Here is a 24,847-nt window from a genome sequence, read left to right on the forward strand (position 1 = left end):
TGACTGAAAGTCTACAGTGTGCCTGCTCTTTTAGGTGTTGAGCAGCCTAACCTTGCCTCCTATGGAGCTTGCACTGTAATATAGAGACATAGAGTAAACAAGTAAGGAAGCAAAATGTATAATGCAATCTCAGATGCAGTAAAACGAAAATAAAGGAGGCAAAGAAGACAGAGCATGAAGGCTGGGAACCACCTACTGGTGGTCAGAGAAGGCTATTTTGAAGGAGTGACATTTGAGCAAAGACCTGAATACAGTTTCTTACAGGCCGTGTTGAAAAGTTTGGATTTTATAAGTATGATTAGAAGCCAAAGAGTTTTAAGGATGCCTGGGTGGTTCAGTCAGCTAACCATCTGATTTTGGTTCAGGTCATGATCTCGTGGTTCACAAGGTTGAGCCCTGAGTCCAGCTTAGAGCTTGGAGCCTGCTTCGGATTCTGTGTGTCCTTCTCTCTGCCCCTGCCCACTCACACTCTGTCTCTTGAAGATAAATAAACATTAAAAAAGAAAGGATGACTTAAAATACATAATTTGACTATAATTCTTTGAAGAATATGTTTATCATGTAATACTGGTTATTTTCAGTATTCATATGGTGCATCCTCTTGTTTAACAGATTAAAAAGAAAAGAACAGCAACAACTTTCCTTTTGCCAAGCTACATTGAACTTCATTTAACCAGGATTTGAAAACAGAAAAAATAAAAGAAAAAAGATGTTGGTAGGGCTTTACTTTCCAATTACATAATCTACTAGTGCTAGTTAGCCAAATGTTCTTGAGCACACATGCCAAATTTCATGATATAGTTTTCCTACTGGCAGCAAAGCATGATGCTGGGGAATTTTTTCCATAAAGCTGGACAATTTTGTGAAGTCTTCTGTTTAACAGGAGACACTGTGCCCATGTGGATATAGCCCTGAATTAAGAGTCCTCCTTCATTTCTGCCCCTGGCCAGCTGTTTGACCTTTGTTGACCACTTTTTTTGTTTTTACATTGGTCTTTGTTATCTCATCTACCTGTATGAACTGGACTTGATGATCCCGAAAGATCTTTGCGGTTCCAACATTCTGAGAATCAAAACTAGCATTCAGGTTATATGTGAGCTGGGAATTCTAGAGAGAATCCTATTACTTCCACAGCCACCTGCCCACCCATCCATTCATCCACTCATTATATACTTAATAGGTGTCTACTATGGGTAAAGCACTTGTAAATGTAAGAAATATAGCAGTGAATAAAATAGAATTCCTGCCCTCATGAAGTTTGTATTCTAAATAAAGACAGAAAAGGTGGGTGATGATGAGTGTTATAAAGTGTAACATTTTCAAATATCGCCGCTCAAAGTACTATACGCAGACCAGTGCTAGTTTGTTTCTGCTGCACAGATAAATTCATAAACTGATAATAAGCATTTAGAAACTTTCATAAATTTATTCAAAGACAAGCAAGATAGTCCTGTGTCAGATCTTAGGAAGTAAAATAAAACATTATGGGAGTTGATATCAGAAAAGTAGCAGAGGTTCAAATTGTATCAGGGCCTTAGGGAGCAAGATAAGGACTTTTATTTTATTCTGATTGACATGAGAAACCAGTGAAGATATTTGAACAAAGGAAATAAATGATCAGATTTAAAAGATAAATCATGTTTTACATAAAATGTCAATGTTTTATAAAATTATAAGATTATCAAAAGTATTGATTTTGAATTCGCAAGCACATTCCTATGAAAGAAATGGTATAGCATAGAGTGGATATCTTGCCTTTCTCAGATTAAAAAAAAAAGAAAGTTTCATGAAAATAAAATTCAATTTTAATCTACAAAGATGCTTATAACTTTTATAAATTTACAAATGACAGGTAAAGGAAAGAAAAGAAAAGAAAAATAAATGTTACTCAGGAATCTTCTGATCAGAGAAAAAACGTTTGCAACACATTATTGTATTTCCCAACTAATATTTTTATACACATGTGCATATACATGTATACATATATTCTTTAAAAGTATCTTTGAACAATAATAGATTTTGAGGTATTTATTTTATTTTTTCAAAATCATAACAATAAAAAATGATACAACTGTATGAGACTTGCCCTTCAAAAAGTAATGCATTTTAAAAACAGATTCTTTGATCATTATTTGATTTCTATTGTCTTTATAAATTATAATCAGGTGGTAAATACATCTGAAAACTGAGCATTTGCAAAGAATGATAACAGAGAGTTGATTCTTTATCTTGGCAGAAAATGTCAGTAGAAACTTGAATTCTGTAATGAAAAGATACTTATTTATATAATTTATCCTAATATACATATTAATTTTTGTGTCAGGAAATAGAAATTAATCATATTCAGAAAAGGCTGCTTCACATTTAAAAAAATGATCAAATTTGTGTTGTACTGTAACAAGATTAAAAATAGTAGTGAATATGTACTTCCGTTCCACCTGTATCTCTAGGTAAACAGTGATTTAATCTAAATTTTTATTGACCTTCTAGGAAATATCTGTGTACGTATGAACCCCGCCATTTATATAGTATAATAATTTTATTTATACAATATAGAGATGTTGTGTTTATCTGCACAGGCTCCCAAAGATTCACATTAAACTAAGAATGACAATGCAAATATTAAGAGATTTTAAATCTGTAATTTAGGATTTCTCTTCTTTATTACTAATTTCAGTTTATATAAAGAAAGGAAATCATAGATCATTCTCTACTTTTAAAATTGGATTCAATGCTATGAAACTATGTGTTATTTTGATACCTGTATTACCAAATTGGTTCAGATAAAGTAAAATAAATTAAGGAAACTTATAACACACTTCAGGTTTTATTCTTTTATTATTATTGCCTGAACGCTTTTGACAAAACCACAGCAAAGATAAAAGACTTAAAATGTGTTATCACTATCTAGCAAATATCGTATATATAGTTATATTTAAAATGTATATATATTTAAAGTATTTCACTTAAATGTAAAAGATATTTCTGAGGTCATGTCCCATAATAAAACGAATTTGTTAAATGTCACATTGGCTCTTTATGTGACATATTGAATGATGCAGATTCCATTAAAAATTTGAACATTTACATTGGTTCTAATAGATTTTGTTACTTGCTGCTCCATTTTAATAAAGCCTGTAGGTAGGATATCATATTTTTAAAAATTAATTTAATTTTTCCAGCTGTATTGAGATATGATTGACATATAATATTCTGTAAGTTTAAGGTGTACAGTGTGTTGATTTGATATACTTAGATATTGCAAAATAATTATAACCATTTCTCTTTTGTGGAGAGAACATTTAAGATCTGCTCTCTTGACAACTTTGAAGTATGTTATACAATATGATTTACTATAATCACCATGCTATACGTTAGTTCCCCAGAATTTATTCATCTTATAACTGAACATTTGTACTCTTTGATCAACATTTCCCCATTTTTTCCTCCTTGCCCCTGGTAATCCCAGTCTACTCTCTGTTGCAGAAAATAGTATGGAAGTTCTTCCAAAATTTAAAAATAGAACTATCATATAATCCAGTAATCCCACATGTGGATATAGATATAGCCAAAGGAAATAAAAACAAGATCTGGAATTCTGTATCTTTAAATCCAAAGATTAGTGAAACTTTCATAGGAACGCATTCCACATTAAGTGACTGTCCCTGTAGTTTGGGGTCTCATGCCCCTTTAATCCATGAGATTGTGGAATTAATAAGGAAGTTGCTCATGATACCAGTAGTGGAATGTCTTGGTTAATATCTCAAAATTATGACATCACATTTCTGAATTAAATAAAATGAAAGAAAAAAAAACTATGATATGTTTATAGAGTTATTAAGTCATATAGAATGGGACTGGATTGAAAATCAGCCTTAAGTATAACATATAGCTAGACAAATATGTCTAGCCTGTCTGTGTCAAAGCAGTTTCACTTTTTCCTCTTTGACAAGCGAAGGAGGACCTAGGAGGGATATGTACATGAACCTGACTAGGTGGATAAAATGTTTGTGAGGCGTGGTATTTCTTCAGATGTAGATGATACTGATTTTTTTGGTAACAGCATTTCCTAACTATTACAGAGAAAGACTTCCCCAAAAATTTCTTCTCACAAATGATGTCCACCTTTTATAACACAAAAAATATGTGTATATATGTATACATATAAACACATATATATTGTATATACATGTATACACATAAATTTTTTCTGCTTCATACTGTATTGTACATAAGATGAATTTTGACTTTGTGAATCTCATTGATTCACAGTGAATCAAAATCAGAAAAAAATTTCTTTAAAACAGGTTATCTAAATTTATATACTAGTATCATTTCTAAAACCTTTTACAGAGGATTTCTATGAGAGTGTAAATGTTATAAATTTGAGACACAGATCTTATTTCCTTCTTATTCCTTTCACACTTAGCTCAAAGTCCATATATTGTGGTTCCCCAATTAACATTCGTTGAATAAATGCATGACAGGATAAATGAATGAATGGCAGATATTGTCCTAGTGATGACTATCTCCTTATCAAACACCTAATTACAATTAGTATTTGAAGTTGATTACGTTGTAAAAATAACCACACAGTGCTAATCTGAATCTTTCACAGAGACCAGCCTACTGGAGATTATAGAATCTGGTTTCTAGAAAAATAAATTTGGGGTTATTAGAAAATAGTCTCAAATAAATTATAAGGTGACATTTTATTACGTAGTCTATATCCATCCCAGATGGGTATTTTGCTTGTCAGTTTGTTTTTCATCCAAGAGGGTTATGTGACTAAGAATTGGCTTCTAGAACTTTCAAACATTTTGTTAGAAGGTGATCTTAAATTTGGTTTTACATGTAGATTATCTGAAGATACAGTAAAAAATGTCAACCGCTGCACCCCTTCCTCTCACAAGTCTAACTTTAGCACACTTTTTTTTAAAAGTGATTGTTACTTGTTTAGACACATTACCTTGACACAAACATTACCTTGAATAAGCAAGTTTGGATGGAGGACCCAGGACAGTGGAGTGGACCAGAACTTTTTTCTATAGTTACGCAGGTTCATCACTGCAAATAGGCACATGGACTAGGGTAAAAATGGGAGTGAAACACTGCCCACATTCTTATCACATAGGCAAAGGTGTGTCCTAGTGTGGAGTTTAATCCACCCAGAAGAGAGGTATCTTTCTTCATTTGAGCAAAGACATCTATTGCCCTAGAGCAGCTCTGAGTTGGGGAATGCCTTAGAGGAAGAACCACCTTAAAAAGGAGTGTGTGTGTAACAACAATACCGTGTTTCACCCTTGCTATTTCTCAGTTTTGCCAACTGCTTATATAGTTTGATTGAAAATCTTTAGAAAGCACTTATATCCATGTTATCAGCCAAGTAAACATTTGCCAGTGGAGAGAATGGAAACAAAGTTTCACTCTGCAACCAATGCAATACAAAGGCCATAGGGTATTTCTTAATGTACATCTTTATTAATGCTTAAGAAACCAGACTTAATATGTGAGCATAGCTTCACAGTAGGAACAACTAGTCTAATTCCTTCTTTTAAATAGTTCTAATAGGAAAAAATCCGACAAACTCCACTTTAATTACAATGAATGGCAAAGGTCTCATAGTGATAAGGCATCACAAACAGGCTGGTTTTTATTACACACAAGGGGATGGTCGTAGGCATGATAATCTAGGGAAGAAAGATGGTTGCTAATGTTTACATACTTAGCTCCCACTGGCATTTCACCAGCTTGGAGGTTTGCACTGTCCCTCTTAATCTGAGAGAGTGCATCCAGATTCACAGCAAGACCTCAAGGAGAGCCAGATGATGGGGCAGATGGCAGATGACTAATTTGGCAAGCCTTGATGAGTGGAAATTGTTTGCTTTAATTGCTTGTCAAGTCCAGTATGTACATTAAAGTTAAGGACCTAGCCCTTTCACAGAAAATGAAATACTACAAAGTAAATAAGAAGGACTATGTGTAGAGGAGTGGTAAGGGGTGGGAAGAATGATTAGAAAAAAAAAAGGCTGGAGAGATTTGTGGCAAAACAGTGGTAGGGGGAATATTATTTTATCCAAGAATAGATGACATAAATGCAATTTCTAACTCTGTAAAGTCTTTCTATAATGTTTTTTTTTCACTTTGAACATGGGAATTTTATGAAATGTAATTTAAGAAAAAAATACAATGAAATATTTAAAGACAGGAAACAATCAAGAACAGGAACTAAGAATTATATACAAGCAGTTACAAGTCAGATTTTGATGATATATATAATGCATTTAAATTCATTTGTAATGTTTTAAATTTACTAGGCTAATTTTTGAAATATAAAATGGAAAAAAAGAATTAGACCCATAAAAGAATAACCTATTGAGAAGACTGAATTCGAGTAGACAACTTACAAAACATATCATTCATAAACAGGAGACAATCATGTATAATTTTATATCTATCATTTTTTGGTCATTGCCAATGAGATTATTTCTCTTTGCAACATAATTTAGCAGTTTAAACATCTCTGAGGACATTTAGAGACTATTGTGGGTAAACAAAAGTGGGAAAATACAGATCAATTACATTTTAGATGGACCAACATGTAACAGTATACATAGTTTATGGACTTGCCTTTCATCAGTCTGTGCTATAGAATGCCTGTCTTTCCTAGCTACAGCTCTATTAGTGAAGGTCTACAATGCCAAGTGCCCTTTTAATTTGGCTCAAACATCATTTAGAAAATGTTTTGTTAATTTCAGCGGATCCCGTGCTTTGTTATTTTGGGAGTCAATAAAATAGTGATAGAAAATGGATTCAGAGAATACACTAGAAGGTCACTTACTTTTTTAAAAGGATACCAATTTCTACATCAAAAAATATTTTATTTACAGTGTGTGTAATGTAAATTACAAATCAGAACTATAAACCTATTTTCTTTATTTATCATTTTGGGCATAATTATTCATAAAAGGACCAAAGAAAGCATAAAATACCTGGAAAACAATATAATAAAAATGTTTCATTAATTTCATACAGGAGCATATTTAACTCCATTAGATATACAAGCCAACTTGTGTGTTTTGATTTCCACACAGTAAAATTTAGTAATTTTTTGTTATATAGTTCTCTGAGTTTTAACTGTAGAGATCTATGTAATCACTACCATGGTCAGTATGCAGAATTGTTCTGCTATCTCTCGAAGTTCCCTGGTGATCCTTTTGTCAAACCCTCACTATCCCTCCTCTCCATCCCCTAGCAACCACTGGTTGGTCCTCCATCCTAGTAGTTTTGTTGTTTTACAAAATGGTGTATCCATAGAATCATATGTAGCCTTTTGAGCCTGGTTTCTTTCAGTCAGATAATGCCTTTGAGAAGTTTCCATGTTGATACATCAATCATCTGTTCGTTTTTATAGCTGAATAGATAGATATTAATGGAATATATATACCATAGTTTATCATTTTGCCCATCAAAACACATTTGAGTTGTTTCCAATTTTTTTTGTGAATTTGAGTAGAGCTCCTATAAACATTCCTATACACATTTTTATGTGAACATAATTATTTATCTAGGGACCTACAAATGGGATTGCTGGGTCATTTGATAAGTGTATGCTTAATTTAATTTTTTTTAAATATTTATTTTTTATAGAGACAGAACACAAGTGGGGTAGGTGCAGAGAGAGAAGGAGACGCATAATCCGAAGCAGGCTCCAGGCTCCGAGCTGTCAGCACAGAGCCCGACACAGGGCTCCAACTCACAAATTGCGAGGTCATGACCTGAGCCGAAGTCAGACACTCAACCAACTGAGCCAGTGTAGAGTAGGTTTTAAGTAAATACTTTAGAAATAAATTAAATCACAGAATTTCTTAGCTGAGGGGAAACATAAAGATATCCTATTTGAGAAAAGAGAAAGTTGGAACAAATGAGAACAGAATAATTGTTCAAATTTATGTGGCTAGAAAGTGTTGGAGTGATGGAGTCCCAACCCCTACTTTCTTTGCCCAGTATTCATTCCTTTAGATCAGATTTATTGAGTACATCACCTATGCAAGTCTTATATTTTAATTGGATTTAATATATTGAATAATGTGCACATGCTATATACTACATATTTTGATAAATGACAGTAGGTAACATTGAGCTCTGTCAATGAATCAAACATTGTGCAAAGCAAGTTACCCATTTAGACTCACCTAATCCTCACAGTAGCCTATTAGATGGTAGTTGTTATTATGTCCATTTTACAGAAGAGGAAATAGAATGACAGAGTCTAAATTGCTCAAGATTACATTGTAGGCCAGTGATTGAGCTAGATTTTTGTGGTGGACATCTGGCTCTAGGCCCTGTGTTCTTAACCTCTAAACTGAGTTTATTGCTAAAAAATACTTAGCACAAAATCCTACTTTGTAGATACAGAAACAGAGACTCTAAAAATGGTGAAATTATTTACTCAAGTTCATTCAGCTTTTAAAAAATGGAAGAACCAGCATATTTGATCCTGGCTCAGTTATGGTTCTCAGTGACTCCAAAGTCCATTCATTTATTCAATAAGTATTGACTGAGAGTCTGTGTGCCTGCTCTTTTAGGTGTTGAGCAGACTAAGCTTGCCTCCTATGGAGCTTGTACTGTAATATAGAAACATAGAGTAAATAAGTAAGCAAAATGTATAATGCAATCTCAGATAGCAGTAAAAAAATAAATAAAGGAGGCAAACAAGACAGGCATGAAGTCTGTGAACCAGCTATTTATTTTAGAGAAGGTGGTCAAAGAAGTCTATTCTGAAGGAGTGATGTTCGAGCAAAGACCTGAATACATTTCTTATTAAATACAGTTTCTTACATGCCATGTTGAAATGCTTGGATTTTATAAGTGTGATTAGAAGCCAATGAGAGTTTTAGGGGCACCTGGGTGGTTCAGTCAGTTAAGCATCTGACTTTGGCTCAGGTCATGATCTTGCTGTTCACAAGTTTGAGCCCTGCATCCGATTCTGTGCTGACAGTTCAGAGCCTGGAACATGCTTTGGATTTTGTGTCTTCCTCTCTCTCTGCACCTCCCCTGCTTGCTCTCTCTCTCTCTCTCTCTCTCTCTCTCTCTCTCTCCCTCAAAAATAAGTAAACACTACAGGCAACTGGGTGGCTCAGTCAGTTAAGCATCCAACTTTGGCTCAAGTCATGATATCATGGTTTATGGGGTTCGAGCCCCATATGGGGCTCTGTGCTGACAGCTCAGACATTTTCAGATTCTGTGTCTCCCTTTCTCTCTGCCCCTCCCTGGCTCTTGGTCTGTCTCTCTCTCTCTCAAGAATAAAATAAACATGTAAAATAAATAAACAAACTAACATTAAAAACAAAAAGAAAACTCCAAGAAGAGTTTTCATGAGGGGAGTGGTGTGAACGATTTATGTTTTTTACAAAGATCATTCTGGACCCTGTGTGGAGAATGAATTAATCAGGACACATAAGGAATCCAGGAAATCAGACAGGAGCCTACTGTCAAGTCAAGGGGAAAGATTGCAATAATTTGTTTTAAATGACGATAGTAGGAGAAGTGGCAATTTTGGCCTCATTTGGGGATATATTTTGAACATAGGGCTGCAGTCTCTGTGTGACTGTAATAGCATTCAGTAATAGCCACTGAAAATGTTTGCTACTCTTTTGTGCCTTTTTAAATTAATTTATTTTTTCCTCTCTCCTGTTTATTTATTATTATTTTTTTAATTAAATTCAAGTTAGTTGTTATATACCATTATATACGGTTAGTAATATACCGTGTATTCTTGGTTTCGGGAGTAGAACCCAGTGATTGATCTTTTACATATGGCACCTAGTGCTCATCCCAACAAGTGCCCACCTTAATGCCTATCACCCATTTAGCCCTTCCCCCCTCTACCTCCCCTCTAGCAACCCTTGGTTTGTTCTCTGTATTTAAGAGTGTCTTATGGTTTGCCTCCCTCTGTGTTTTTATCTTATTTTACCTTCCCTTTCCCTATGTTCACCTGTTGTGTTCCTCAAACACACGAGTTTGACATATGAGTGAAATCATATGATATCTTTCTCTGGACGACTAATTTTGCTTAGCATAATAAACTCTAGTTCCATCTATGTTGTTGAAATGGCAAGATTTCATTCTTTTTCATTGCTTGTGTGTGTGTGTGTGTGTATATATATATATATATATATATATATACCTCATCTTCTTTATTCATCAGGTCAGTGGACATTTGGGCTGTTTCCATGGTTTGGCTATTGTTGATAGCCCTGCTATAAACATTGGGGTGCTTGTGCCCTTTGGAATAAGCATTTTTGGATCCTTTGGATAAATAGCTGTAGTACAATTCCTGGGTTGTAGGGGAGTTCTATTTTTATTTTTTTGTGGAACCTCTATACTGTTTTCCAGAGTGACTGCACTTGTTTGCATTCCCACCAGCAGTGCAAAGGGTTCCTCCTCTTTCTCTGTATCCTCACCAATATATGTTGTTTCCTGAGTTGTTAATTTTAGCCATTCTGACCCATGTACGATGGTATCTCATTGTGGTTTTGATTTGTATTTCCCTGATGATGTGTGCTTAAGTATTTTATTTTTGGAGATTTACTATAGCTCCAGATTTTTAAATGCCCAATAATGTGCATTCAACTAAAGCATATTTGTTATGTTCATATTTCTGAGTACTTATTATTAAATCAGATAGAAAAATTAGAGAATTTATTGGGTTACCAAGTATATATATATATTTTTATGCAGATTGTCTCTGAATTATGCACACAATATATGCATGGTTTATGTGTATCACTCAATTGCTTCTTTACAATGTACCTTGTACAAACACATTTAATATATATATTTTTTTCCATGATATTGGGTCAACAGTAAGATGCTAAATAAATAATTATTCATTTCTTAATTCATATCTCATAGAGGCATTTGATATGAAAGTAAGGGAAAAATTTGATTTTTTTAAGCCCTCTTGTTATCTTTGTTATGTAAACAAATGGAGGGCTGGTTTCCACAGTTATAACATGCCTGGAGGCAGTAATTGGTTTTTGGTATTCAAATGGATAATGTTAATGTTTCTTCATTCCACTTCAAATAAATTTTCCCCATGAATCAAACAGATAATTTTGTTAACCTGCCTTTGCGTATTGTTACAAACTCCTAATTATATTCCTATTTTTTTACTGAAGGAGGATTATGTAGTTCACTCACTGTTGGAAAATAAATCTTGTCAAGAAGAATAAAAAGCCCATGTTTGCAACTATAGCTACATTTGTAACAGAATCAATACCAAATAGAAAAATTGGTGATTTTATTAAGGCCTCACATACAACTTTACTGCTGGAGTTACAATTGGAATGAAAACTGTAGGAAGCACAGGCAAATTCAGGATTTTTGAAGCTTGAAGAATTATAAGCTTATAGTTTAAGGACTTCATAATAGTGTTGGCAAAGGGGACTGAATTTTGTTAAACTTGTTTTGGCTGGTAAGGAAAATTTTTCAATTCTGTTTGATAAACAACTTTGTGAAATCAATGAAACTTGATGGTTTAAACATTGTCTTGTATACATTGCCTGATGGTAAAATCAATTGACAAATGGAAGTTGTGAGGCATTCAGTGAAGGCTTCATGAAGAGAAATACAAATGATTTTAATGCATTTATCCAAACTAGTTCTTTTCAGATCAAGTCTGTCTTTCAAGATAAAAGTTAAGAAGAGTATAATAGTCATTATAGACAGCAGTTTGGATCAAAAATAAATATATAGGAAAGCCTCACTGAAACAAAAATATTTCCTAAATTGAACTGTGTGTAGTAAAACCTCCAAAGACCAGAATGTTTGGACAATATTCTAATTAATCAGATTTCCTGTTTATTGGAGGAGTTTGTTGTTGTTGTTGAAAAATATTTCTAAGCATACTCATTCCAATTTTGTTTTCATATGGTATATACAAAACACAGCTGATCATTTATTAAACAATGGAAAATTTTCTGAATTGAGGGTTATTTTATGAATCCCAGTTATAATTGTTTTTATAGAGAGTAAATGAATATTATTAAATGATAATTTCTTGCAAAGCACTATGCTATATAGTTCAGCCAATACAAAAGAAAAAAAAAAGAAAAGAAAAAGGGGCACCTGGGTGGCTAAGTGGGTTGAGCATTCTTCTTTTGATCTCAACTCAGTTCTTTTTTTTTTTTTTTTTTTTTATTTTTATTTGAGAGAGAGGTAGAGAACAAACAGGTAAGGGACAGAGAGAGAGGGAGACAGAATCCCAAGCAGGCTCCCCACTGCCAGCACAGATCCTGATATGGGGCTTAAACTCATGAACTGTAAGATCATAACCTGAGCTGAAATCAAGAGATGGATGCTGAACCGACCAAGCCACCCAGGTGCCGTAATCTCAGCTCACTTCTTGGTCTCAGCGTTGTGAGTTCAAGCCCCAGGTTGGGCTCCATATTGGGCATGGAGCCTACTTTAAAAAAAAAAAAAAAAATTGTACTGTTTTCAAAGAGTTTACAGCCTTTGTGGCTTTCTTATATAAAGAGATGATTATAATAGTTAATAACCATAGTAATTTATAGTATATACTTTTTTCATATATTCAGGATGAGAAATATGGAAAAATGCTTAGTGATTACAATTCTATGAATAAATGTTTCTCCCCAAATTCATTCAGGTTTCTATCCAAAAGGTCAGAGTGCAGTCAATATTTTAGAAAACTTTTCATTTAGATGTTTACATATTGACTTTTATATAGTGATATTAAAGTACAGGTTTTATTTCCAATTGAAATAAACTTGTGCAACATAAGTTGTATATAAATTTCAGTGTGGCATTGCATATATTTTAGAAATAGTGCAGCAAGTTTATTAATCGATGTATAATTTCCCCATCAGTAGTTGTATTAAAATATAAGCTTGTTCTCATTGGAATGTAAAATAATGGAAATCTATATTTCATAAACCCATATCATAGTACCTTTCTCAACAGACATTTTACAAGTTTATAAAGATTTTGGTATAAATTTTCTAGGAGCAATAAAAATAAGTATTGTGGATTAAAGGTGTTTCTTAGTCTCTAGAGTATATTGGCAAAAAATTAAAAAAATAGACTTTGATATTGGCTGTTAAGGATCATGTACATGAATCAATCACTTTTGTTCACCTGCTGTGTTGAAATTATTGTACTTATCAACAGAAATTAATTTTTCTTAATGTCTGTTACTTTTAATAAGTAAACCTTCCACAGAACCCGTAAAAATGCTCAAATGGTCAAGAATAACTTTGTTTTTTCTTCAGAAACAGACTCTTAACTACAGAGAACAAACTGAGGGTTACCAGAGGAGAGGTGGGCAGGGGATGGGTTATAAAGGTGATAGGGATTAAGAAGGGCACTTGTCGTGATGAGCACCAGGTGTTGTATGTAAATATCGAATCACTAAATTCCACAGGTGAAACTAATATTATACTATATTAACTAACTGGAATTTACATAAAAATTTAAAAAAATAATGGTTTTGTAATTTCATTCTGAATTGAATTTTATTTAGTCAAACAATGTAATGGAATAGTAAAAATTACTTAAGGTCAAAAGCATATAACTTAACTAGAATTTAGAACTTGCTATGTATAATATTTTAGCAGTCATTAACAAAATTCACCATTATCTTTATGTTAATGATAATAAAACAATGTAAAATCTTAATTGTTTGAAAACCATGCTTACTTTTAGCTTATTTCTCAACAAATATCTAGGATGTGTCCCTAGGTCTTATGGTCCAAGATGGTGGATCAAGGTTTAGCCATCCCATTCCCATTCCAGACAGCATAAGGAAGGTGTGAAGAAGAAAAGAGACAATGTTGACTCCAATCATGTTTTAAATGAAATTCTGGCAAGATAGCATACAACGTTACCTCCAAGAGCAGCAATGAGAAATGTAATCTTTTATTGGGGTGGCCATATGCCCAGGTAAAGTTGTGTAGTTATTTACTATGAACGAAGAAGAGAATGGGTATTGAAGATTCAAGAAGTCTTTGCCTCCATCCCTAGCATTCTACAAGAGCTGCATTCTCAAAGGTAACAAATGAATTCCAGCATGGCATGTGAGAGACTCAGCAAGGGAGAACGCAGGGGAGTAGCTTGGAGGTGATAGGGTGACAGGACCCTGGAGAGAGGAAATGAAATTTAACAGTTCTTTAGATGTTAGATTTCAGAAACAGTCTAAATATTATGTATTGGTTTTCTAGACCTGCTCTAACAAAGTACCACAAACCATAGAACAATAGCAGTTTATTCCTTCACAGTTCTGGAGGCTAAAAGTCTAATACCAAGGTGTCGGCAGGGTCTCTGAGACTGGGTAGAATCTTCCCTTGGCTCTTCCTAGCTTCTGGTAGTGGCCATCAATTATTGACATTCCTTGGCATACAGCTGCATCTCACTCACATCTTTGAGAGTTAAAGATGTTACATTTTTTTTTGCCCTCCCCGCCCACCATCTATCTTTGTAGTCACATGATGTTTTCCTCTTCCTAGAAGGCCTTTATCATGTTGGGTTTAGGGCCTACCTAATGTCTTCATCTTAACTTGATTACATCTACAAAGACCCTGTTTCCGAACAAGGTGATAGTCACAGATACCAGGGTCTTAGCCTTCAACATATCTTTTAGAGGGACATAATTTCACTTATAAAATAATATTTCTATAAAATATACTGTTTGATAAACTTTAGACATCCAGATGAGGAAAGTTTGTGTCTTGTTTTTATTTTAGCAGTGAACTTCCACTATGGTTAAAGGTCTACATTATCATTCAATACTTTTAAATTTAGATTTTTGTCATTTTTGATATGTCAGTAGGCAACAATAGTTGTTAAGGTGGTCTTAATTATTGGAATGTATCCATCTGGATTTTTTTTTCCTTTGTGTACAGAAACCCATTCCCTTGAATACCACTAAAGCATTATGACTTGTCATTTCTGTGTGCATAACATACAGCTGTTTATGTGACTTTATTACGCAGCTCTGTTTCCAGTGTCTTCAAAGTTTACACTTTATATCTTGCCTTAAGTTGCTGTATATTATGTAACTTACTCAAAGAAGATAAGTTCATATCCTTTTTTTAGACTTTCCATACTATTATTACAAGATTCATAATACAGTTTTTTTCAGGCAATTGAAGATTTGAATTGGTACATTAAATGATAAAGATCTTGTACAGGCAGGTGTACAAACCATGAGAAGTAATAACTAAAACTCTGACTTCTGGAAGATAGGGAAAATATCAACACAGAAAACAAAACAAAACAAAACAAAAACATGTATGTACCCTCAGTGCTCATCTATGAACAGACTCATGATCCATGCCCTCAAAGAAGGCATATGAGATCCTTTACTGTCAGTCTGTTATACCTTAGAATACTCATGAATATGCTAATGAATATACCTTAGAATACTAATGAATGACCCAGTTGATATCAATAAAAACTCATATTTTACAACATATTCTATTTCTAGTATATGTTTACGAATATATCAATCTAAATTGCTTAACATTTGTATTTTATTTTTTTTAATTTTTTTAATATGAAATTTATTGTCAAATTGGTTTCCATACAACAGCCAGTGCTCATCCCAACAGGTGCCCTCCTCAATGCCCATCACCCACCCTCCCCTCCCTCCCACCCCCCCATCAACCCTCAGTTCTCAGTTTTTAAGAGTCTCTTATGTTTTGGCTCCCTCCCTCTCTAACCTTTTTTTTTTTCCTTCCCCTCCCCCATGGTCTTCTGTTAAGTTTCTCAGGATCCACATAAGAGTGAACACATATGGTATCTGTCTTTCTCTGTATGACTTATTTCACTTAGCATAACACTCTCCAGTTCCATCCACGTTGTTACAAAAGGCCATATTTCATTCTTTCTCATTGCCAAGTAGTATTCCATTGTATATATAAACCACAATTTCTTTGTCCATTCATCAGTTGATGGACATTTAAGCTCCTTCCATAATTTGGCTATCGTTGAAAGTGTTGCTATAAACATTGGGGTACAAGTGCCCCTATGCATCAGCACTCCTGTATCCCTTGGGTCAATTCCTAGCAGTACTACTGCTGGGTCATAGGGTAGATCTATTTTTAATTTTTTGAGGAACATCAACACTGTTTTCCAGAACCAGTTTGCATTCCTACCAACAGTGCAAGAGGGTTCCCGTTTCTCCATAAATTCTCAAGCATCTATAGTCTGATTTGTTCATTTTAGCCACTCTGACTGGTGTGAGGTGGTATCTGAGTGTGGTTTTGATTTGTATTTCCCTGATGAGGAGCGACATTGAGCATCTTTTCATGTGTCTGTTGGCCGTCTGGATGTTTTCTTTAGAGAAGTGTCTATTCATGTTTTATGCCCATTTCTTCACTGGATTATTTGTTTATTGGGTGTGGAGTTTGGTGAGCCCTTTATAGATTTTGGATACTAGCCCTTTGTCTGATATGTCATTTGCAAATATCTTTTCCCATTCCATCGGTTGCCTTTTAGTTTTGTTGGTTGTTTCCTTTGCTGTGCAGAAGCTTTTTATCTTCATGAGATCCCAATAGTTCATTTTTGGTTTTAATTTCCTTGCCTTTGGGGATGTGTCAAGTAAGAAATTGCTGTGGCTGAGGTCAGAGAAGTTTTTTCCTGCTTTCTCCTCTAGGGTTTTGATGGTTTCCTGTCTCACATTCAGCTTCTTTATCCATTTTGAGTTTATTTTTGTGAATGGTGTAAGAAAGTGGTCTAGTTTCATCCTTCTGCATGTTGCTGTCCAGTTCTCCCAGCACCATATGTTAAAGAGACTGTCTTTTTTCCATTGGATGTTCTCTCCTGCTTTGTCAAAGATGAGTTGGCCATACTTTCGTGGGTCTAGTTCTGGGGTTTCTATTCTACTCCATTGGTCTGTGTGTCTGTTTTTGTGCCCATACCATACTGTCTTGATGATTACAGCTTTGTAGTAGAGGCTAAAGTCTGGGATTGTGATGCCTCCTGTTTTGGTCTTCTTCTTCAATATTACTTTGGCTATTCAGGGTCTTTTGGGGTTCCATACAAATTTTAGGATTGCTTGTTCTAGCTTTGAGAAGAATGCTGGTGCAATTTTGATTGGGATTGAATTGAATGTGTAGATAGCTTTGGGGAGTATTGACATTTTAACAATATTTATTCTTCCAATCCATGAGGACGGAATGTTTTTCCATTTCTTTGTATCTTCTTCAATTTCCTTCATAAGCTTTCTATAGTTTTCAGCATACAGGTCTTTTACATCTTTGGTTAGGTTTATTCCTAGGTATTTTATGCGTCTTGGTACAATTGTGAATGGGATCAGTTTCTTTATTTGTCTTTCTGTTGCTTCATTATTAGTGTATAAGAATGCAACTGATTTCTGTACATTGATTTTTTATCCTGTGACTTTGCTGAATTCATGTATCAGTTCTAGCAGACTTTTGGTGGAGCCTGTCGGGTTTTCCATGTATAATATCACGTCATCTGCAAAAAGTGAGAGCTTGACTTCATCTTTGCCAGTTTTGATGCCTTTTATTTCCTTTTGTTGTCTGATTGCTGATGCTAGAACATTTGTATTTTTAAGTGTAGTATTTGAGGGCTTAGAGGCACAAATTTAAATTATGTAAAATTTTACTTAAGAGTGGCTTATTTAGCAATAGAAAAATATTATTTTTAAGAATAAAATTGTTAGCATTTATATTTTGATTTTTTACTTATGTAGGTTTATTCTTTTAGGAAATATAGTAAATTATAAGTTCTAAAGAAAATCTTGTTTAAATGAAATTAATGTATTTACATGCTTTATGTGTCACTACAAATGTGATTGTTTTAATTTCCCTCTTTGCTCTGTTTCTTTGGGACCCATGCCTTCTTATCCTCTGTCCTTAGAACATGCAGTTTAGTAATAGAAAACCATAATATCACTTATATGTCTTATCTAAAAAAGCTGAATGCATAAAACAGAGAGTAGAGTGTTAGCTACCTGGGGCTTCGGGGGAGATTACCAATCAAAGGGTACAGACTTCCAGTTATAAGATGAGCAAATTCTGAGGCTCTAACATACAGCATGGTGACTATAATTAACAATACTATATTATATACTTGAAAGTTGCTTACAGAATAGATCTTAAATGTCACTGTAAAAAAGAAATGGCGATTATGGGGTTCCTGGGTGGCTCGGTTAAGTATCTGACTTTGGCTCAGGTCATGATCTCACAATTCGTGAGTTTGAGCCCCTCATCAGGCTCTTTGCACTTAGCACAGAGCCCGCTTCATTTCCTCTGTCTCCCTCTCTCTACCCATCCCCTTCAAAAATAAATGAGAAATTAAAAAAAAAATGGTGATTATGGGACCTAAACGAGGGTGTTAGCTAATGCTATGATGGTAATCATTTTTCAACATGTAAGTGTATCAAATACATACATTGTATACCTTGTATATGTATCAATTATATCTCCTTATAGCTGGGGAAAAATAAAAGTGAGGATGTGTATCAGTGTGTGGTTTATGTGGATTAATGAGATTCAAAATAGTTTTTAGTTCAGGGAATTGGAGTAGAGCATGTGGAGTCAAGAGTTGAGGGAGACTTCTTCATTGTGCATGGCATAGAAAGGTTATATAACTTCCTGTGTATCTTCTTGTCTTGGCAGTGTGTGCAGGGACAGAGAACAAGCTGAGCTCTCTCTCTGACCTGGAGCAGCAGTATCGAGCCTTGCGCAAATACTATGAGAACTGTGAGGTGGTCATGGGCAACCTGGAGATAACCAGCATCGAGCACAACCGGGACCTCTCCTTTCTGCGGGTAAAACTCTTTCTTTCTCTTCTCTTCTCTGTGAGTGGACGGTGGTGTCACGATGCATAAAGACAGACCATCTTGCTTCAACTTGATGGCTATGCTCTTTTGCCTGGCAGGGACCATGACCGTAGGCAGAAGACATATTGAGGCATGCCTAGTAAAAGAACAAGAGTAACAATGCTGTCATGACTGAAACCCTGAGTTTAGAGCAGTTACTGTTATTCTAAGAGAGTTGAAAGATTCTGTCAGGGTGTTGTACATGATATCTAGTAAGTCTGCCTTTTTCTGAATTGCATGCAAGAGGAAATGTGTTAGGCTGGGAACTAGAAGAGTCAAAGGACCAATCAGATAAGAATTGGTAACTTTAGTAATCTCACTTTCTGTCCCTTTTTTGTCACTTTGGAAATTTCAGGCTATTCTATTATTACCATAATAAGACTAATACTATTATCTGTAGGAGTAAAATGACGTTCATTTTTCAAACCTACAAATTAGTAAAATTAGATACAGGGAATTATAAGTACTTATATAGGTTGATATATGCATGTACATAAATGCAGGTGTGTATATAAAAAGTTACTCAGAGACAACCAGTCCTTTTACAAACTTGTTTTGGCTCTCATTTTTACATCCTTAGTCTGCTTAACAGACTATCATTGCTTAATGCCTTCAGTTTCTTATGTTTTGCTTTAACCAGAATAGATATAGGAATATCTGAACTTGAAAGAGATATTATCTTCGCACCTATGAATTTATTCTTTTTACAAGAACTAATAAGATGTATTTTAAATAACAGCATCCCTTTAATTTACTTGAGTTTTTTCAATAATATTTACACATTTCTCAGGAGTACTGTCTTATGTAAATCTAGACAAAAGTGTTTCAAAAACTGATACAGTAAACTATTCAGGAGATAGTGAATTATTTAAAGAACTACGATAATTTAAATAATTCCGTACCTAAATAAGTAGTAACAAAAAGAAGCAATGATCTTTAAATACTTTGAATATTTACTTTAAATACTTTGAAAACTTGAATAAATATATCTAGAAGGGTAACAACTACAGAAAATAAACCACCTCAAAACTTAAACAGCACTATAAAGCTGACAATACATGTAAGCTTAGTAATGACCCATGAACATACCTTTATTCTCACCTATTTATTTAAAGGTAATACTATTTTTTTCTTACTAAAAGCAACATTTTGGTTATTAGTTCACTTATCTGTTGTTCCTTTGGAAAGTAACTATTTCTAATTGTGACATTTATTTATTTAGTCAACAAATAGTCTTAGCCCAAGAATATAATAGCAAGTAATCTATTGTCCTTGACTTCAACAATCTTGCAGTCTTGTAGAGGGTTACAGGCGTGTGATACATTAAGTATTGTGTATATGTGTGTGTATATGTGTATGTGTGTGTGTATAATGTATACAGTATGTATATATGCATATATAAAAATTTTATAGTTGCTAAGAGAGAAATAAGATACCAAAATCTGAATGAAGGTATGGTCTTTTGTTAATAGTAGATGTGGGTGCTGGGCAAAGAAAGGAGTGGCTAATTCTGAAGGATTCAGGAAAGATCTCATCAAAGAAATGCTTAAATTGAATCATGAGAAAACGAATAGGGACTTAAAAGGTGAGTGGGTGGAAAAGAAAGGCATTCTGATGGAAGTAATGTAAGGGAAGGTTTAGAAAGAAGGCTCTAAGTCAGAGTTAATACAAGTGTACTTAATGTTTACTGCTTTAGATATTAGACATATGCATGTAAGTAAATAACACATCATTCTCACCTTCATGGAAATTGTAGTGTAGAGTGGATGAAGAGAAACTTGTCATGGAATAAAATATTAAATTGGAGAGGTAGAGAACCTTGTACCAAAGATAGGTATCCAAGGGACATCAGCATCCAAATTAACTACTTAACATTTGGGGCTTAGAAAAAATCATCAAGGCGGATTGAAAAGAATTAGACCAAAAAGTAGACCAAGGACTGAACTCTCCACATGCCCCATTCTCTGTTTTTAGGTGAGTTCAGTGTTATAAGTACTTTTTTGAATGACCCCTTAAAACAGGGACTATGAGCTGAAGTCTCCATTATGCTACTGTATTGGATGAGCCACTCTAACTGTACCTTAGAAAATCCTGAAAGTTCTCCATTTCCAGGTTTTCTCTGTTATTCAAAACTTCGCTTTATGTCACTTCACTGTTATGTAAAACCTATAATACGTGTTTTTGCTAACCAAAAGAAATCTGAAGAGGATTTTCGCTTTTACAAAATGATCATTGCTTCTTTGCTTTACACCATTTCAAAGTAGGAAGGGTTTCATAGGAACACTCTTCTTTCAGATAGCAGGGGAAAACTGTAATACAAAAATTTCTCTCTTTAGAACTACATTATGGTTCATTTGTGTTCTTTGTGGTTTCCCTCCAAAGTACCTAATTTGTCCAATATTGGCACATTACAATAAGTTCAGTGCGTGTAAAGGAAATCTCGTTATTTTACATTATGCTATCATGTTCAATAAGTTTTGAATTGTATCAGCAAGTAGTAATCTTACATTAATCTATTCTATTTATTACATAAGCTTCATATATATTTATGTAAGTGTAATTCACTGAGCAACTTCTTACACAGGTGTGCAATTTCCCCTCCTCTAAGAATGACTCAAACCTATAATGTGTTCAGAGAGACATTAATTCTGGAATTAATTTCTTTCTTTAAGAACATAAGAAATTACTTTTGTTTTTAAAAGATATTCCATCTTCATTTTTCTTCTCTAAGTAGTGAGTTCATAGTATTTTGTTTTATTATTTGTTTTGTATGAAACCACTCAAATTTCTATAATTTACGAGAACAACTTAGCTCAGTATCCTGTCTACCTCTTTCACTATCTGAATAGTCAATGTCTAGGACAGTGCCTAAAATATCATGAGCTTTCATTAAGTATTTGTCTGATGGACAAATAAATGAGTACAATTTCATAAAACTTAATACTTTATAGATTCCTATTTTGTATATTATATGTTCTCTAGATGAATATGTTCATCTTACCCTTATGTTATTTCTTCATGACACCACCAAAGGTCAGGTGTGTGGGCATAGACACAGACTAGGTCAATCAGAATCTCTTCCCGTGAGTTTCTATACTAGTTTCTTGATTGATATGGGTACATAGTTTCTTGACTATTTGCATACCAGAATACAGTCATCTTTTTTCTTGTGGTTGGAATGTCAGAGAAGGCTGTGCAGATAGCAGAATGGAGCCAACACCCTGAAACAGAGAGCAGAGAGGATGACCATTCACCCCAGATTACTGGTGAGGGAATCATTCATTTCCACATTCCAGTCTGCTTCTCATGACTGGTTGCATTACAGCCAGTGAGTCCAAAAGATACCCCTGGAACTTGAGAGTAACTTTGAAGTGATTTTCCTTTTTATTTTTTTTTCCCTTAAACTAGATGGGTTTTCTATCACTATAACTAAAATATCCCATCTACTCCTATCTCTCAAGATATTAAGAACACAGAAAAAGTAGGCTTTTGAAATGGAATATGTGCTTATATATTATAAATCTAAACAAAAAAAATCAGAAAAAAGATAAAAACACCCTAAAATGTTTTGGAGTTACTTCCTTAATCTCTGTTAGATGTATTTTATTGAAATACTTTGAAATGCATTACTTTCACGATGCTTTTATTACATCAACCTTAGAGTTTATCGCTGTAAGCACCTTTTCACCCAGCTGTGTTGTAACCTCCAAGTTTTTGCATTTCTCTTACGGGGAAAAAAAAATTTAGTTGACAATAGTTAGCATTAGACCCCCGAGACACCACATAGTTGGCTAGAAAAAGGCCCTAAAACTTATTTACTATGTACTTTATCACCATCACAAGGTTAAGACATAATAGAAAACAGCGAGGCATAAAAATCATAGATTTTGTGTTATTGTCTTACACTTTGTGAACTCTCTCAAACGAGGTGAAATATAGCGAATGATGGGAATGAACTTTTAGACCTTTTACCATCATTAGAATTCTCAAGAGTTTTTTCTCTTTTGTCATTCCATTGGACCTCTTTGCTATTGCTGGTATTCAGTAACTCAGCTTTTATAATTTACGTTTATTTTCTTTATTTGATATATTCATTTTAAGCAAATAAGTATTATGTGTCAACTAAGTGTAAGACAGTGTGGTATATAAAGTGGAGTATATATGAGGAGTATTAATGACTATTCTTAACAGGCATAGTTATATCAGGTATAATATAATAGGCATATAATTTTTATATAACAGGTAACAATTTTTAATTTTGACTTGTATTTAGTTGAGTGAAACTTGTTTTGGACATAGTTATTTTTAGGATTATGAAGAGCTAAATTTATTTTAGTGGTTGATCCATTGACCTGAGATATTAAAAACATTAGTAATTCATTGAACCTGTCTACACTGTAGTGTAGGAGCCTTAAATCTTGATTATAGATGTCTTTATTACTGAAAGTGAATAAAAATAAATTAATATCTTATATTAATAAATAGCAACATTAATATTTTGTTATTGATAGCAAAAGGCACTGTGTTTGAAAAAGTCAGAAAGTATAGTTTTATAAAGCAAAAATACTTTAAACATATCTTCTCTCAGATGATGAATAACACATGTTGTTATGGGAAAGTAAATTTTATGAGAAAACATTTTTTTTTGAAAAAATAGCTGTTTTTTTTTGTATTCTTGGCACAAAGCTATAGGGAATTTTTTGTATATATAAGAAATAATGCCATCTAAAACTTTATTTTTAAAAATAAAACTCCAATATATTTCTTGATAGAAACCATATAGTTCATTTTTCTTTACCATAGAAAATATTTTATTTTTAATTTCAGATATTATCTTTGTCTTTTAGTTAATAATTAACATCTTATAATGCCATGGAACTATCATCCTTCTTTATTAGGATATATATGGGATTTTTATGTTTGAGGTTGTTGCTTTTCAACCAGTCTCCATCAGACATGAAATTTGTGTTGCTTTTCCAGTGCTAGTAATGGACCTATATTATTTCATTTTATACTCACACATTGTTCCTTTTCTGAGTAAGGACACATATTTGTAGGAAGGCAGATGAAGCTGTAACTCAGAGACTGCAAGATGCTGTCTGGCTTGCTCCCTGGAACTTAAGACCTTGGCTTCATTAGCATGTTTCTGTTACAATGTAATCAGGGATGCTGCCTGGCAGTAATGAGTTTCAAGTTGTAACAAGTAACTCTGCTTTCACCTATTCCTTAGCTGTTTTCAGTAACTTAATATAAAATTCTGAAATATTTGCTTTTCAACCTACTTCTAGCTTCAGGGTCTACCTTATTGTCCTCTGGCAATTCAAAGCAGATGACCAGAATTAAATCCAACAATATAGGGAGTGGTTTTTATATTTACATTTCTTTCCTATATCTTTCTTCCCCATTTAACTCTATCTATGCCTGGGTAAAGCTGTCTTCTGCATAGCATGATTTATCAAAATGCTATGTGGAATAATTCATATTAAAAAAATAGGTAATTTAGGGACACCTGGGGGGCTCAGTCAGATGAGCGTCCCACACTTGATTTCAGCTCAGGTCATGATCCCAGGGTCGTGGGATTGAGCCCCATGTTGGGTGCCATGCTGAGTGTGGAGCTTGCTTAAGATATATTTTCTCTCTCTCTCTCTCTCTCTCTCTCTCTCTCTCTCTCTCTCTCTCTCTCTCTCTCTCTCTCGATGTCTCTCCACCCCCCACCCCCCCATCCCTTCCTCTGCTGGAGCTCTCTCACTCTAAAAATGAATTAAGTGATAGATAAATAAATAAATAAATAAATAGGTATATGAAGTACTTTATTCCTTTGGGTTAGAAAATAATTTACTGAATAGTTTGTTTAAATAATGGTGACCATTGCCTCTGTCTGGTTTTAGCTTATTAAATACTGGATAGAACAACTTGTGTGAGAGAGATTGTGTTGAAAAGATTGATTAGAATCAGGATGTGAAAACTAGTCATATT

At 34.0% G+C, this 24,847-nt stretch overlaps 1 protein-coding gene across 6 annotated transcripts in view; it reads left to right on the forward strand.

Moving 5' to 3' along the window:
- ERBB4 (erb-b2 receptor tyrosine kinase 4) overlaps nt 1-24,847 on the forward strand; it is a 1,139,239-nt gene that overhangs the window by 396,681 nt on the left and 717,711 nt on the right. For all 6 annotated transcript variants that reach the window (XM_019446103.2, XM_019446105.2, XM_019446106.2 and 3 more), the window contains exon 2: nt 18,669-18,820. In XM_019446103.2, the coding sequence (XP_019301648.2) occupies nt 18,669-18,820 (152 nt within the window). The remainder of the gene's footprint in view (nt 1-18,668; nt 18,821-24,847) is intronic.

This window comes from Panthera pardus, unplaced genomic scaffold (genome assembly GCF_024362965.1).
Source record: "Panthera pardus isolate Hobbes unplaced genomic scaffold, ASM2436296v1 HiC_scaffold_10, whole genome shotgun sequence".
NCBI lineage: Eukaryota > Metazoa > Chordata > Mammalia > Carnivora > Felidae > Panthera > Panthera pardus.